At 46.3% G+C, this 17,490-nt stretch overlaps 1 protein-coding gene across 1 annotated transcript in view; it reads right to left on the bottom strand.

Moving 5' to 3' along the window:
• Nucleotides 1-2,839, bottom strand: part of KIAA1549L (KIAA1549 like) — a 219,171-nt gene extending 216,332 nt beyond the window's left edge. Inside the window, exon 1 of the mRNA XM_065404300.1 lies at nt 2,623-2,839. Within this exon, the coding sequence (XP_065260372.1) occupies nt 2,623-2,839 (217 nt within the window). The remainder of the gene's footprint in view (nt 1-2,622) is intronic.
• Between the last annotated feature and the right edge of the window lie 14,651 nt (nt 2,840-17,490).

The raw sequence follows: 17,490 nt of genomic DNA, 5'->3' as shown, positions 1-17,490 counted from the left end.
GTTCTTCTTTATGAATTGTTCAGGACCTCAGAGCAACCATAGACCACATTCTCTTTCCCCTCCATGAACAAAACACACTTCTTTGCCTTCATACACAAACCATACACTAAAACAACAACAAAAACCATGTGCAAATTTCCCCCCCTGCGGAGAAGCCTGGAGAAGGAATAACACATGACAAATAATAGTTACATTGCTTACTGCACCATTGGAAGTCACTCATATAACAGTGATGGGCCTAGTATAAGAACTGGTACAACCACTGAAGTCAATGGAGCTGAGCCAATTTACACCAGCAGATAATTTGGCTGCACATATTTACATTAGATTCAATCTGTTATTCAAGTGCAAAGCTACATATGCATTAGCATCTAATTGGTTGAATTTTATAAACTAACAAGAAGAAAAATGTTTCAAGAATCCTCATGAGAAAAAAAATAGTATTCTGGGGTGAAATCCTGGCCCTATTGAAGGCAGTGGGAGTTTTTCCATTGATTTCAGTGAGACCAAGATTTCATACCCTATATCTAAATGGAAGGCAGAAGCTTTTATGCTGATGAAAATTCAAGTTCAACTAATTATTCAAATGACAATAAAATAAAATAATCATAAGTCCATATAAATATAAGGCTGTTGTATTTGTAACTTCACTCAAAGCGCTACATGAATGTTACTAACTACAATAGGTTTAATTATGTTCCAACTGCTTCATTTCAAAATTATGTATCATCCCTATTTACACTGGATAAAAAAATGTATTTAGCTATTACAAGCTAAAGTGTAGTTTCTTTTTTATTAATGACCCCCGATCCTGTCCTATTTCCAGTTTAGGTAATTATATTCTATGACCTATCTAAAATTCCCCTGTAGTTTCAATTGGTCAGTATTTTTCACTTCCTGTATTATGCTGCTGTTAGGTAGTTTTGCTGTATGCTATTTAGCAAATTATCAGCTTTTTATTTCACTATTGACAATGTGATTCATATATAGTTTTGCAAATGCTTTGGGATTCTTCTGAATTAAATATTATACATAAAGGTAAGCTCATTATCATTTCACAAAGGTGATCAAGGAGCAATCATATTGTAAATACTTTTGTTGACTACTAACCAGACTAAATGATGTAGGGACCTTAAGAAGAAAAATGCATCATATCCCATTGCCTTCCCCAAATTAAAAATTCAGTCATGAAAGATGGGATGTATTAAAGTGGATATATTTCATTTTTTAATTTAGACTTAATGTGAGAGTTAATATGAAATGTAGACTGAGTTGTCAAGTACGATGCTTATAGATGAAAAGAAAAATGTCTAGTCCCCCGATCCTGTGCCACAAAGAATAATTTATCTTATATGAATAAATCAAACTACAGTATTTATAAATTCAGAGCAAGTAATGAAGTATGAAGCATTGGTTCTTTTTAAATTCACAATTTGTAAATTAGAACCTGCGTTACATTATAGCCATACCCTACCTCAATTGCACACAATTACTGTACATTCATTCTAAAAGCATGTAGATATGGGAGCGCTATATCAAAGAAACTGAATTACACCAACTACAGTATTCATTTTACCATTTAAACATGAAACAGCAATAGAAATACAATAAGCAATAAGAGATTTGTCAAAAATAGGGCAGTGTATACATTGGTGTTATTTTTTAAAGCCAGGGCACTAATTTAGCCTTATATTGGTACTAGTCTATTTCTATTGTATTAGCATAGCCTTAGATTTACACTTCTTGGCATCTAAAATGTTAGTATAATACATCTAATTACCACTCAATAAACATGCCCACTGGCCTTTCCAAACAGTAACTATTCTTGCATTGAGGTCAACCAGTAAAATTATTACTATCAAAACTAAAGACAATACAGAATGGACTTCCAAAACAGTCAAGGAAATCAGAAAAATATAACCTAGACATACTTAGAATTCTAAATTGCATTTGAGATTTGTTTTACACTCAGAACTCATAAGAACCTGCCCCCCCCCTCAAAAAACGCCCACAAAGGAAACGATCCTGTAGTTTAACAAAAGCCTCTTGCAGTCTCTCTTTCCCTGCCAGGTACAAGAGCTAATAGAAGCAGACTGTCCCATAGGAAAAGAGGATGATATTAGTCTTGTACTGGCCAAAAAGGACCAGAGAGCTCCTTATGCTGTAGGACTTCTACAAAAAAAGAAGAAAAACAGCTAGAATGCCTCTCTTCCATTATATGTAACCTCTGCTGGAAAGGGGAGGAAGACTGGATTACATTTTACAAAGCATATTTTAGACTTCAGTTATCCGTTTATCTCACCCTTAACAAACAAAGTATTATAGACATATACCAAATATAATAGACCCCTTTTCCATTGCAGTGAAGTGCGGCTAATATGCAGGTAGCTGTAACTTTTATTTACTCAAACCCCAACCGCCCTGCAAACCCATCCTCCCAATGAATGGTACTGTCTTCCGAAGGCAGGTTTCTGACACTGCAATAGCTTGTAACAAAAATATGGATATGCACCCTGCAGCCATCTCCGTGTAAGAAACCAGCCCCCCGGCCCCCTGGAAAGAGCGGTCCCTGCTCAGTGCACCGCTCCGGGGAGGACTCAAAGATCAAGGCGTGTTCCTTACCCTGTTCAGCCTGGACACTCTGGAAAAGGGCTAGGATCACCCCAATCAGCATGACAGCCCTGGAGATGGCCCCTTGGCTGGTAGGTGGCTGGGAGCTCCGCCGATCAGGGCATCCTAGGGCTCTGCCAGCTGCCCAAGGCAGAGAGGCGGCAAACAGGTCCCCCAGCTGCCCGGGATGCTCACACCTCTGATCGGCCCCCTCCTCACCGAGAGCCATTTGTGGGGCTCACACATCAATGCCGCTCCCTGCTTCCAGAAGCGCCCGGGAGTCCCACGGCTCACGGAGCTCCGCTGGCCATGGCCCCCCGGCCCCGGGGGAGGGTGCAGGAGAGGGCGCCGCGCCGCCGCCTTACAGCCGGTGCAGGGACTGCGAGGAGCGGCTGAGGCTGGGGGACCCCATGGCGCCCGCGCCTCTCCCCGGCAGGCGCAGGGGGACGCGCTGCCGCTGGCTGCCCACGCTGGGCTCAGGGGGACGCGGTGCCGGTGCCCCTCGCTGGCTGCTCCGCTCCGGCTCGCGCTCTGGGGCTGAGCCGCGCGTGCAGCTGAGCCGGGCAAGGGCGCCGCAGCGACAAAGGAATCACGTAGCAACCAGCCGCCTCCCCCCTCTCTCCCTCCCTCCCTCCATCCGATCCATTCCAGCCCAGCTCCTGAGCGCCGGGAGCTGAGCAGCGGAGGCGGCGCTACCGGGGCGAGGGGGACCGCTTCTGGGCTCTTCAGGCACCGGGAACCCCGCCTCGGGGGTGTCTCCTGCCCAGCTCCTTGCCCAGCCTTGCTGTACAGCGCGGAGCACAAGGCTCCGGCCCTGGCAAGGATTAGTCGGACACAGCTCGCTCTTGCCCACCAGTGTTTTTCCCCTAAGGCCCAGGACCAGTTCCCTCAGAACAGGTTCCCCTTTCTCTGTGCGGCCTCGGAGCCCTTGCCCAATGGAGGGGGGGGGGGGCACAGCACCCTATGGTGAATCAGACAAGTGCCTCCCCATAGCCTCTCCTCCACCTTACTGGCACTGTTGTGCTGCGACTACCCCCTCCCTCCTCACTGGTTTTTTAGTATTGCCCTACCGCCAGCAGTACCACTTCAGCCTTTCTCTTCAATAAGTGACCATTTTCAATTAAAACAGCACAAAGAAATGAGTCAGAGATTGCTAGTCTATTTGCAACCGTACCCTGCTCTATAACTTAAGGGAGACATAAGGAAGAGGTTACAGCTGCCTGTCTCATCAAAGCCCTCAGCCTGTTAAAGCCCAAATGTGAGAGTCTAACCTTTAATACAACAAAAAATATACAAGAACCTGAAAATGATGTGGGTACAAGCACAGGGCCAGCGGAATGAATGGGGCACCTACCCCAACTTCTTTTTATCCTATTGACATCCCACTCATTGCAGTTTCAATACATATGCCTGGTCTTTCTTATAACCTTTATTATTATGTGCAGGCACCAGGATGCAGGTTTCTTTTATTTTTTAACATATGAATTAAGCTATATTAATTCAAATGCCATTCCTTTGGCAGTGATATAAAGTTGGTAGGAATCTAAAGTTACTACAATTGGATGGGAGTTCATTGGCCTCTGTGGAACTAATTGATGGCTTCACGTGTCTAAAGCACAAATACAACCACCACCAATATCAGTCTTTGAACAAGTAATGAAAAGGGATAGACACTGATCTGTAAACTCACCTCTTAAAGGGTCTCTCTCCAAGTCACTGATGTCATTAAATGGAATAATGGTGTTCTACTGCTGTTCTGTAGACAGAGGGCTTCAGAAATGCTGGCTTTTATTAAAAGCAATGTGAGTTTTGCCATTCACTTCAATAGGGCCAGGATTTCACTCAATCTTTCACCAGAACAAAATTCACATACAAATACAAAATACCTGTGAGGGACTAGAAGTCAGCCAGGGACTGTAATCACCTAAGGAGCCTTGTACTTCAGACTACAAAATCTGATATGATCTCCGTCCAGGCCAGGAAGAACAGGGTGTGCTGAAAAGTCAGGACTCAAAACCTGAAGGTGAGAGAGCACCTCAAATCACTATGACACACACCAACTTAGCTGAAGCAAGAGGAAGAAGCATAAAAATAAGAGAAGTGTAAGGAAGCAAACATATATAGCAGGGCTGACTTACAGCGCAGCATGGCAGACACATTCACCCCCTCCCTCCAGCACTGCTGTAAACAAAGGGCTGGTCTACACTGTGGGGGGGATCGATCCAAGATACGCACCTTCAGCTACGTGAATAGCGTAGCTGAAGTCGAAGTACCTTGGATCGAATTACCTGGGGTCCACACGGCGCGGGATCGACGGCCGCGACTCCCCAGTCGACTGCACTACCGCCGCTCGCTCTGGTGGAGTTCCGGAGTCGACGGTGAGCCCATTCAGGGATCGATATATCGCCTCTTAACGAGACGCGATATATCGATCCCGGATAAATCAATTGCTACCCGCCGATACGGACAACTCCTGGTTCTACAGCCCTTTGCTCTGTGAGGCTAGGGAATTCCTTTCTCCCCACCCCCAATCACAAGCCCCTTTCCCTCAGCCACCTGCCAAGCCTCCTCCCCCAGAGCATTTTCTCCCCACTCAGTGGCACACCAGTCTAAAGTTGGAAATTGAAAAGCCTAGGTTCTTAGGGTTTAAGTTTTCTCTTTATCGCATGACCAAAAAAACAACAACAACAAAAAACCCTAATAAATGTTTTTCTTGAAATCAGTAAAATAATATATTCCTGGACAGAAGTGACTCCAGACAACAGTGGGGTGCAGAAATTCCAGAACCATCTCCTTGCAGCCTAACTAAACAGAACCACTCATTATTCCTCCTCTACTTAGTTCCACTTCACCCCAGGACTGAGCATGGAGCATCCCACAAGCACTAGAGCAGCGTTACTCAGACTGAGGCTCAGGAACCACAAGTGGCTCTTTAATGTGTCTCCTGCGCTCTTTGCAGCAAATATTAAAACACTGTGATTTAATTATTAACCAGTCTAAGTTATTAAACAGTCAGGATGCTTTTACTATGTTATTAACCAAATGTAGTTGATAAAATAATAATACTTGGTCAGTCATTTTGCTGTGAGAATTATATGTATACAGTAAATGAAACTATGAATTCACACTACCGTGGCTCTTTTGGGTAATGCTGATTGCTAATTTGGCTCCTGAACTACTGAGGTTTGAGTATCAGTGCACTGGAGTCTCAGACCAAAAGCCTGCGGTTATGAAAGCATGCTCCCTGGCCATTGGGAGGAAGCACAGATGTTCCTCCCACAGATGTTCCTGAAGGGGGCCCTCTGGTCAGGGGTGCAGGATAATCCTGCCTTTTGTCCCTGGACCCACAACATGTAGCGGGAAGGAGGGCCCAAGAGACCCAGCAGATGGGGACAGGGCAGAGCACCCCACTGGGAGGGTATGGGGAGAGCGAGAGCAGCAATACTAGTACAATATGTGAGATGAGACCCTCAGTAGAGACAGGGGAATTTTCTGCGCTCAGTCCAGGTTGTACTATTTGTAGTACTGGGGGCAGGCGAGTCTAGGCCTGCCCATAACTAAAAGCCTGCCCTCTCAGCTAAGGGGGAGGAACAACTAAGCTCAGGCTACAATTGAATGTTTGGGACAACAAATGAAAAAACAGCAGTAGGAGGGAGGTCAAAGGGTGAAAATCAGGGACCTGAGGATGACACCAAGCAGAGAACCCCCGACAGTGCCCACTGCTCTTCAAACACATGGAGGGAGTCAGTGGAAACTGCCCAGAGGTGTGATTGGATTAGTGACCAGAATTAGGCCCCACAGTCACAGAACATGCCACAGCAAGAGGAAGCATCAAGCCTCCCCCAAGGAGTAGTGGACCCAGTACAAGGCGCCCTGGTAGGGAACCAGGAAGGACCCCTCCAAGCTCCCCTGGCCATGCACCACTGCCACCAGCTGAATGGTGGAACAAGAGGACGTGGCGGAGGGTGGGGTCACTAAACATAAGAACATAAGAACATAAGAAAGGCCGTACTAGGTCAGACCAAAGGTCCATCTAGCCCAGTATCTGTCTACCGACAGTGGCCAATGCCAGGTGCCCCAGAGGGAGTGAACCTAACAGGCAATGATCAAGTGATCTCTCTCCTGCCATCCATCTCCATCCTCTGACGAACAGAGGCTAGGGACACCATTCTTACCCATCCTGGCTAATAGCCATTTATGGACTTAGCCACCATGAATTTATCCAGTCCCCTTTTAAACATTGTTATAGTCCTAGCCTTCACAACCTCCTCAGGTAAGGAGTTCCACAAGTTGACTGTGCGCTGCGTGAAGAAGAACTTCCTTTTATTTGTTTTAAACCTGCTGCCTATTAATTTCTTTTGGTGACCCCTAGTTCTTGTATTATGGGAATAAGTAAATAACTTTTCCTTATCCACTTTCTCAACATCACTCATGATTTTATATACCTCTGTCATGTCCCCCCTTAGTCTTCTCTTTTCCAAACTGAAGAGTCCTAGCCTCTTTAATCTTTCCTCATATGGGACCCTCTCTAAACCCTTAATCATTTTAGTTGCTCTTTTCTGAACCTTTTCTAGTGCTAGAATATCTTTTTTGAGGTGAGGAGACCACATCTGTACACAGTATTCGAGATGTGGGCGAACCATGGATTTATATAAGGGCAATAATATATTCTCAGTCTTATTCTCTATCCCCTTTTTAATGATTCCTAACATCCTGTTTGCTTTTTTGACCGCCTCTACACACTGCGTGGACATCTTTAGAGAACTATCCACGATGACGCCAAGATCTTTTTCCTGACTCGTTGTAGCTAAATTAGCCCCCATCATGTTGTATGTATAGTTGGGGTTATTTTTTCCAATGTGCATTACTTTACATTTATCCACATTAAATTTCATTTGCCATTTTGTTGCCCAATCACTTAGTTTTGTGAGATCTTTTTGAAGTTCTTCACAATCTGCTTTGGTCTTAACTATCTTGAGTAGTTTAGTATCATCTGCAAACTTTGCCACCTCACTGTTTACCCCTTTCTCCAGATCATTTATGAATAAATTGAATAGGATAGGTCCTAGGACTGACCCTTGGGGAACACCACTAGTTACCCCTCTCCATTCTGAGAATTTACCATTAATTCCTACCCTTTGTTCCCTGTCCTTTAACCAGTTCTCAATCCATGAAAGGACCTTCCCTTTTATCCCATGACAGCTTAATTTACGTAAGAGCCTTTGGTGAGGGACCTTGTCAAAGGCTTTCTGGAAATCTAAGTACACTATGTCCACTGGATCCCCCTTGTCCACATGTTTGTTGACAAGCCCTGTGGGAGAGGATTTTGGATACCAGCTTCTACAAGTTGGAAAGAGGAAGCAGAAGGGCAGCATTGCAGAGGAAGGGCGGGATGGAGGTAAGGACCACCCATAAACCCAGGTCCTCCAGCAGTTCAAGGGGGACAAAGTAGTACCCACCCCCCAAGAGATGCCTTTCTCCACTGCCTCCTGAGCGGTGGCCTCCAATGCCAGAAGACGACGACTTTTACATACATCTTGGAGGCCACCATTCTGGCCAGGGCCCCTACACCTGTGCCAATGTCCGCACATCAGTTTTGATGTGGGGCAAGGTGACCACCAGGTAGGGTGACCAGATGTCCCAGTTTTATAGGGACAGTCCCAATATTTGGGGCTTTTTCTTATATAGGCACCTATTACCTCACACCCCTTGTCCTGATTTTTCACACTTTCTATCTGGTCACCCTACCACTAGAAGGCAACAGACACAGTACTTCCTGGTCAGGTTGGTGAAGGGACCCTGGCCACCACTGATATTGGAAGAGGAGGCAGCAGCAGTAGGGGGAGGGGCTGTGGCAGATAGCGATGAGGCAGTAGGTGAGGCCGTGACCACCTGGGCGTAAGCTCTAGGGGCTGAAGAGTGAGCACCGCCAGAAGGGAAGGGTGCTCACTGGTGGAAAAGACATCAGTGGGAGGGGGAGCTGCAGTGGTAGCAGCTGTCACTACAAAAGGAGCCTTCTGGGCAGAGCACTAGCCCTTTTTTCTGCCCTGACCCTTTCTGCCAGCCAGTGGGGCGCCCTTGCTGATGACAGGAGTTTTGGCAGCATAGTCCCACCCTGTGCCTGCTGTGCCAGCCCACTGGGGGTGCTGGTAGTTCTAGAAGTGGTGTTAGTGGTGGTAGCCGCAGGGGCGGATGGGGGAGAAAGCCGAAGTAGCAACAATGGCAGGGATCCCCCTCCTTCAGTCTCCCCCTGTTCTTCCCCACAAACAAAGCTGTGGGAGTGGAAGGCTCACGTGGTGTGGCCAACTCAGGGTCTGCCACCGAGGGGAGGTGATGGGACCAGCCCCCGGAGGGGAGGGTAGAAATGTTAAAGGGAAGGGTGAAGGTAGGGAAAAGGGAGGCTGATCCCTCCTCCCTACTAGGCTATATATGGGGGAGAAAGGGGCAAACAAAATAAAGCAAGGACGGTGTGTGGCACAATAGTGTTCAGGGGGGCACTGACTCCTCTGGCTGCCCTTGGTGAGAGGCAGCTGGAAGTGTGAGAGAGGTGCAGGGAATAGAGAATGATACAAAATGGTGAGGGGAAATCACAAGTGCTGGGAAGCTCAGGTGAATGGAGGAAACCCAACAGGACTGGGAACAGCAGGGAACAAACAGCGGGGGGGGGGGGGGGGGGGCAGGGGAGAAACAAACAACAAAAAGCGGGAGGGGGAGGTGCTGGGGGAAAAAGTTTACAAAACGATGAGGGGAGAGTCTGGGAAGGGCAGATACTAGACAGCAAGAGACAGAGCAAGTAACCAAATATTAAGGGGAGAGGGGGCTCAGGCAGGGCCAGTATCAAACAGCACATGGAGAAGGTGGCCCAGGCGGGGCAGGTAACAATGTGGCAAGGGGAGGGCTGCCCCCCGGGGCCAGAGAGGCAGGTAACAATAAGGAGGAAGTCCTGGGTGAGGCAAGGGAAGCAGCTAACAACAAAGAGAGGGCAGCAGAGACAGGCAGCCAATTGGGGAGAAGACACATGAAAGTGAGGGAGGATAGCAAACAGCAAGGGGTGGGCACTTGGGCAGAGGCCCACCAGCTCACTGCAAACTAGGAGGAAGGGAACAGGAGGGAAAGCCCAAGCTTGAGTACATTCACCCATGTATGCTTGCAATCGCATCTCTGTTGCAAGAGTTCCAGGGTAGGCAGGTGGAGGCAAGCAGGCTGGCTAACAGGCTAGCAAGCAGATGGTCTCAGGGGCAGGTGCTGTGGGGGAGTAGGTGGAATGGGCCTCATTCCATTGGGGGAGGGATCCACATCACTCCCCCTTGCCCCAGCAACAGTAACAGCAGTAGGGGTAGCTCAGCCGGTAGCAGCCACAGCAGCAATGGCCAGTCCTCTCCTTCAGGCTGTGTGGAGGGGAATGCAGTTTCCTGGGTGCCAGCCTGCTTCTTTGGCTAGTGTAGACCAGCTCTCTCCTCAGCTTATTGGCCCACTGGGCCTGATAATTAAATCCGTCCCTGACACAGAGGGGAAGAAGCAGTGCTGTCAGCAGGTAGTGAGAGTGAATGGTAAGGAGGCTAGAGCAGTGATTCTCAACAGGGGCACGCAGAGGTCTTCCATGGGGTATGGCAATGCATCTTTATTTGCCTAGTTTTACAACAGGCTACATAAAAAGCACTAGTGCAGTCAGTACAAACTAAAATTTCATACAAGGACTTGTTTATACTGTTCTATACACTATACACCAAAATGTAAATACAATATTTATATTCCAATTGATTTTATAATTATATGATAAAAAAATGAGAGTAAGCAATTTTTCAGTAATAATGTGCTGTGAAATTTTTATATTTTTTGTCTGATGTTGTAAGCAAGTAGTTTTTAAGTGAGGTGAAACTTGAGGTACACAAGGCAAAGCAGCTTCTTGAAAGGGTAATAGTTTGGAAAGGTTGAGAGCCACTGGGCTACAGGGGTCAAGAGGCCTCCCCTAAATAGTGGTAGCTACGGTGAGTGTGGAACAAGATGAAAGATGCTTTTGGGGGAAATAGTGACAATTCTTATTCCAAGGTCTTGGAAGTAGAATTGCTTCCTAAATGGGGAAAACAGTACTTGAAGTAAAGGAAAGTACTATTTTCTCCTTGTTACAATAATATGTTTTAAAAGCAGAAGGAAAGAGGAGTTCTCTTTATTAAATGTTTACAAATCAAGTCTGAAGGGAAAACAGACCCCAGCTTTGGGAACCTGCAGCTGCAAATCCCCAGATCCTTGCAATACTGATAAGTGAAATTACATATTTGTTTTACTAATTTGGTACAGTTGAAGTGTTAGTTGTATGATTATGCAATAGCTAATTTGTCCCCTTTGTGCTATTTTACTCAGTTTTTCCACAAATCACTAATTCATCTTATCCAGAATTAGCTTCCACCTCGTGAATATTAGTAATTATCCACACAGAAAAGATGAAAGTTGAATGGTTCTTACAGTTATGATATTGTAATGGCTAGTTCACTCATCACTGCAGGGGTTAGCTCTAGCAGATGTATTTAGTGCAGAGCCCTCTAGTGGTACTCTGTGTATAGTGCCTTCTACTTGAGATCTAGTTTGCTCTTGTGTTGTTTTGATTATTTCTAACTTTTGCTAATGAAAATCTGCAATAAAAGGTAGAAGAGGCACACGTGCACCTGAAGTGGAGCACCCATAGAGACACCTCAAGAAGAAGAGTTAGTACCATACAGTAGAACCTCACAGTTATGAACACCTCGCGAATGGAGGTTGTTCATAACTCTGAAATGTTCATTAACTCTGAACAAAACGTTATGGTTGTTCTTTCAAAAGTTTACAACTGAACATTGACTTAATACAGCATTGAAACTTTACTATGCAGAAGAAAAATGCTGTTTTTAATCCTCTTCCTGTGGAAGGAAAAGGCCCGGGTAGAGACCGTCGAATCGTGGAAGTCAACGAATGGCTATGCTGGTGGTGTCGGAGGGAAGGCTTTGGATTCTTTGACCATGGGATGGTGTTCCAAGAAGGAGGAGTGCTAGGCAGAGACAGGCTCCACCTAATGAAGAGAGTGAAGAGCATCTTCGCAAGCAGGCTGGCTAATCTAGTGAGGAGGGCTTTAAACTAGGTTCATCAAGGGAAGGAGACCAAAGCTCTGAGGTAAGTGGGAAAGTGGGATACCGGGAGGAAGCATGAGCAGGACAGCGCAAGAGGTGAGGACTCCTGCCTCATACTGAGAAAGCAGGACGATCAGTACGTTATCTTAAGTGCCTATACACAAATGCAAGAAGCCTGGGAAACAAGCAGGGAGAACTGGAAGTCCTGGCACAGTCAAGGAATTATGATGTGATTGGAATAACAGAGACTTGGTGGGATTACTCACATGACTGGAGTACTGTCATGGATGGATATAAACTGTTCAGAAAGGACAGGCAGGGCAGAAAAGGTGGAGGAGTTGCACTGTATGTAAGAGAGCAGTATGACTGCTTAGAGCTCCAGTATGAAACTGCAGAAAACCCTGAGAGTCTCTGGATTAAGTTTAGAAATGTGAGCAACAAGGGTGATGTCATGGTGGGAGTCTGCTATAGACCACCAGACCAGGGGGATGAGGTGGACGAGGCTTTCTTCCAGCAACTAACAGAAGTTACTAGATCACAGGCCCTGGTTCTCATGGGAGACTTCAATCACCCTGATATCTGCTGGGAGAGCAATACAGCGGTGCACAGACAATCCAGGAAGTTTTTGGAAAGTGTAGGGGACAATTTCCTGGTGCAAGTGCTGGAGGAACCAACTAGGGCCAGAGCTCTTCTTGACTTGTTGTTCACAAACAGGGAAGAATTAGTAGGGGAAGCAAAAGTGGATAGGAACCTGGGAGGCAGTGACCATGAGATGGTCGAATTCAGGATCCTGACACAAGGAAGAAAGGAGAGCAGCAGAATATGGACCCTGGACTTCAGAAAAGAAGACTTTGACTCCCTCAGGGAACTGATGGGCAGGATCCCCTGGGAGAATAACATGAGCAGGAAAGGAGTCCAGGAGAGCTGGCTGTATTTTAAAGAATCCTTATTGAGGTTGCAGGAACAAACTATCCCGATGTGTAGAAAGAATAGTAAATATGGCAGGCGACCAGCTTGGCTTAACAGTGAAATCCTTGCTGACCTTAAATGCAAATAAGAAGCTTATAAGAAGTGGAAGATTGGACAAATGACCAGGGAGGAGTATAGAAATATTGCTCAGGCATGCAGGAGTGAAATCAGGAAGGCCAAATCACACTTGGAGTTGCAGCTAGCAAGAGATGTTAAGAGTAACAAGAAGGATTTCTTCAGGTATGTTAGCAACAAGAAGAAAGTCAAGGAAAGTGTGGGCCCCTTAATGAATGAGGGAGGCAACCTAATGACAGAGGATGTGGAAAAAGCTAATGTACTCAATGCTTTTTTTGCCTCTGTCTTCACGAACAAGGTCAGCTCCCAGACTACTGCACTGGGCAGCACAGCATGGGGAGGAGGTGATCAGCCCTCTGTGGAGAAAGAAGTGGTTCAGGACTATTTAGAAAAGCTGGACAAGCACAAGTCCATGAGGCCGGATGCACTGCATCCGAGGGTGCTAAAGGAGTTGGCGGATGTGATTGCAGAGCCATTGGCCATTATCTTTGAAAACTCATGGCGATTGGGGGAAGTCCTGGATGACTGGAAAAAGGCTAATGTAGTGCCCATGTTTAAAAAAGGGAAGGAGGAGGATCCGGGGACCTACAGGCCAGTCAGCCTCACCTCAGTCCCTGGAAAAATCATGGAGCAGGTCCTCAAGGAATCAATTCTGAAGCACTTATAGGAGAGGAAAGTGATCAGGAACAGTCAGCATGGATTCACCAAGGGCAAGTCATGCCTGACTAACCTAATTGCCTTCTATGAGGAGATAACTGGCTCTATGGATGAGGGGAAAGCAATGGACATGTTATTCCTTGACTTTAGCAAAGCTTTTGATACGGTTTCCCACAGTATTCTTGCCAGCAAGTTAAAGTTGTATGGGCTGGATGAATCGACTATAAGGTGGATAGAAAGCTGGCTAGATCATTGGGATCAACGGGTAGTGATCAATGGCTCCATGTCTGGTTGGCAGCCGGTATCAAGCGGAGTGCCCCAAGGGTCGGTCCTGGGGCCGGTTTTGTTCAATATCTTCATTAATGATCTGGAGGATGGCGTGGACTGCACTCTCAGCAAGTTTGCAGATGACACTAAACTGGGAGGAGTGGTAGATACGCTGGAGGGTAGGGATAGCATACAGAGGGTCCTAGACAAATTAGAGGATTGGGCCAAAAGAAATCTGATGAGGTTCAACAAGGACAAGTGCAGAGTCCTGCACTTAGGACGGAAGAATCCCATGCACAGCTACAGACTAGGGACCGAGTGGCTAGGCAGCAGTTCTGCAGAAATGGACCTAGGGGTTATAGTGGATGAGAAGCTGGATATGAGTCGACAGCGTGCCCTTGTTTCCAAGAAGGCTAACAGCATTTTGGGCTGTATAAGTAGGGGCATTGCCAGCAGATTGAGGGACATGATCATTCCCCTCTATTCGGCATTGGTGAGGCCCCATCTGGAGTACTGTGTCCAGTTTTGGGCCCCACACTACAAGAAGGATGTGGAAAAATTGGAAAGAGTCCAGCGGAGGGCAACAAAAATGATTAGGGGGCTGGAGCACATGACTTATGAAGCGAGGCTGAGGGAACTGGGATTGTTTAGTCTGCAGAAGAGAAGAATGAGGGGGGATTTGATAGCTGCTTTCAACTACCTGAAAGGGGGTTCCAAAGAGGATGGATCTAGACTGTTCTCAGTGGTAGCAGATGACAGAACAAGGAGTATGGTCTCAAGTTGCAGTGGGGGAGGTTTAGGTTGGATATTAGGGGGAAAAAATTCACTAGGAGACTACCATATGCAACACCTTCTTATCAAAGGATATATTTGCAGAGGACAGGAATTCTAATTTGTAGTGTTTGGCTACTCTACAAATTTCTTGTGTTGTAGCTGCTGAATTTTCCATGCCTTGCCCTGGATTACTTATTCCTTTTGGGGTTGGTTTGTTAGGCCTGGTTTACACTAGGAAATTAGGTAGGTATAACTGTCGCTCAGGTATGTAAAAAATCCACACCCCTTGAATGATGCAGTTAAACCGACCTAACCTCCGGTGTAGACAACACTAGGTAGACAGGAGAATTCTCCCATCAACCTGGCTACTGCCTCTGGGGGAGGTGGATTACCAATGCTGATGGGAGAAGCCCATCCATTGTCAGAGGTAATGTCTTCACTGAAGCACTACAGCAGCACCACTGCAGCATTTTAAGCGTAGACAAGCCTTCAGATTCCTTTTATGCTTCAGTCACATGGCACTTCATCTAGCCAAGGATGATGTAGATATCCTAGGACCTGAACACTTCAGGTGACAGGATACAAACTTGGAAGTTAAATATTTCATTGATTGCATTCATTTGAGGTATATTTTCAGTGTGCTGCATCTATCCAGATTGTGCCACGGCTTCTCTTTAGGGAGGTGAGAATGACTACCTAAAATGAATGGGTGGAGGCAGAGAGCTGCTCTTCACAATGATTACAAAGCTGTGGGACTGCAGCATGTCCAGACTTTGTTTCATAGATTCTAGGACTGGAAGGGACCTCGAGAGGTCATCGAGCCCAGTCCCCTGCCCGCATGGCAGGACCAAATACTGTCTAGACCATCCCTGATAGACATTTATCTAAGCTACTCTTAAATATCTCCAGAGATGGAGATTCCACAACCTCCCTAGGCAATTTATTCCAGTGTTTAACCACCCTGACAGTTAGGAACTTTTTCCTAATGTCCAACCTAGACATCCCTTGCTGCAGTTTAAGCCCATTGCTTCTTGTTCTATCCTTAGAGGCTAAGGTGAACAAGTTTTCTCTCTCCTCCTCATGACACCCTTTTAGATACCTGAAAACTGCTATCATGTCCCCTCTCAGTCTTCTCTTTTCCAAACTAAACAAACCCAATTCTTTCAGCCTTCCTTCATAGGTCATGTTCTCAAGACCTTTAATCATTCTTGTTGCTCTTCTCTGGACCCTCTCCAATTTCTCCACATCTTTATTGAAATGCGGTGCCCAGAACTGGACACAATACTCCAGCTGAGGCCTAACCAGAGCAGAGTAGAGCGGAAGAATGACTTCTCGTGTCTTGCTCACAACACACCTGTTAATACATCCCAGAATCATGTTTGCTTTTTTTGCAACGGCATCACACTGTTGACTCATATTTAGCTTGTGGTCCACTATAACCCCTAGATCCCTTTCTGCCGTACTCCTTCCTAGACAGTCTCTTCCCATTCTGTATGTGTGAAACTGATTTTTCCTTCCTAAGTGGATCTTGTTGTTTCTCAGGACGATGTCCCTATGGGAGTTTTATCAGGAAAGGGATATAGGTGTGCTGCCAGGAATATGAACCTTATACTACTACATGTTTATGAAAACCCTGAGATCTTGTACTGGAAATGGGAGTTCCCATATACAGACTTCAGCAGACAGTGGCGATATGGGCATATGGAAATATGACAATAAGCATCTGGTAGGTCCAAAATATCAGCAAGTACCTCTGGAGATATCACTGCTACAAATTTATACTATATCTTTTATCCTGAATTTTGTTTCCTCATCCAGCTGTTTAATCATTTGAACTCTAGTACTTCTTAGTCCTGCAGTTCCTTTCTGTATGATGAATAATATAAAATACAGATCCTGAGAATCTTTCTTCTCAAGGACTGAGTTCTGTTATCTGGAAGGATAAAAGATGTACAGTTGCCAGCATGATGACTTCATGATAAGATCCCTCACCCTTGGGGAGGAGCACCAAGTTCCAGCAAGTAACTGTAAAGGACTGTTTCCTGAACCCACTTGTCTTGGGTCTATTTGACTTCATTGTTAGGAAAAAGAGATTCAGCCTCCTAGATATCTCTGTTGTTGCAGGCACATTTGTCTATTCTTTGGTTCCATGGCCTCTCTTTGGAATCTCTGGCTGGTATCGGACTGAAAAAGCCCTTGTGTTGTAGGTGATAGCTTATCTCTTCTGGAGTCCTTGGAAGGGGATGGGAGGGATTGTTATAACTTAGGCAGACACACTAAGAGCTGCTTTGAGTGGCAGACTGCCATCAGAGGTCTGAGCCAAAGCTGATGATGTTCTATCAAATTTGAGGTCATGGTCCTAGTACCAAAGCACCTGGAGTCCCACAAATGAATCATATATGAAAACCATAGCAAGAGACATTTTCTTTAAAATTGGAAGGAATTCCTTATTTTTGGGAGGAGAGGAGGTAGACGCTGTCCTGTGGTTTTAGATTGTCATACCATCGGGGCGGCTCCAGGCACCAGCACAGCAAGCGCGTGCCTGGGGCGGCAAGCCGCAGGGAGCAGCCCGCCGGTCACTGTGAGGGCGACAGGCAGGCGGCTTTCGGCAGCATGCCTGCGGTAGGTCCGCCGGTCCCGCGGCTTCGGCGGCGGGGACACTGCTGACGCGGCACCGGCAGACCTCCCACAGGCATGCTGCCGAATCTGCGTGACCAGCGGACCGCCCGCAGGCGCGCCGCCGAAAGCCGCCTGCCTGCCGTGCTTGGGGTAGCAAAAAACATAGAGCCGCCCCTGCATACCAGGATAGTCATCCTGGCCAAAAAAAAGGTGGGGGGTCTTTAAGGATGCTTTTAGGATTGAAATCTTTTAAGTCTCTCCTAATGATTCCCTCCAGTTTTCGGTCTACAAGATCTTGGGATAAGACGTCCCTTTCAGAGAGAATCACCCACATCTTTGGTGAGAACAGCAACTACTGCATCATCTTTATTTACAGCAACATATACCATTCTTAAGTTTCCTAAAAATTTGTGGCCTG

Source organism: Emys orbicularis, chromosome 4, assembly GCF_028017835.1.
Source record: "Emys orbicularis isolate rEmyOrb1 chromosome 4, rEmyOrb1.hap1, whole genome shotgun sequence".
Classification (NCBI taxonomy): Eukaryota; Metazoa; Chordata; order Testudines; family Emydidae; genus Emys; species Emys orbicularis.
Note: the sequence above shows the minus strand (reverse complement) of the source record. Positions and strands in the feature narration are given on the sequence as shown.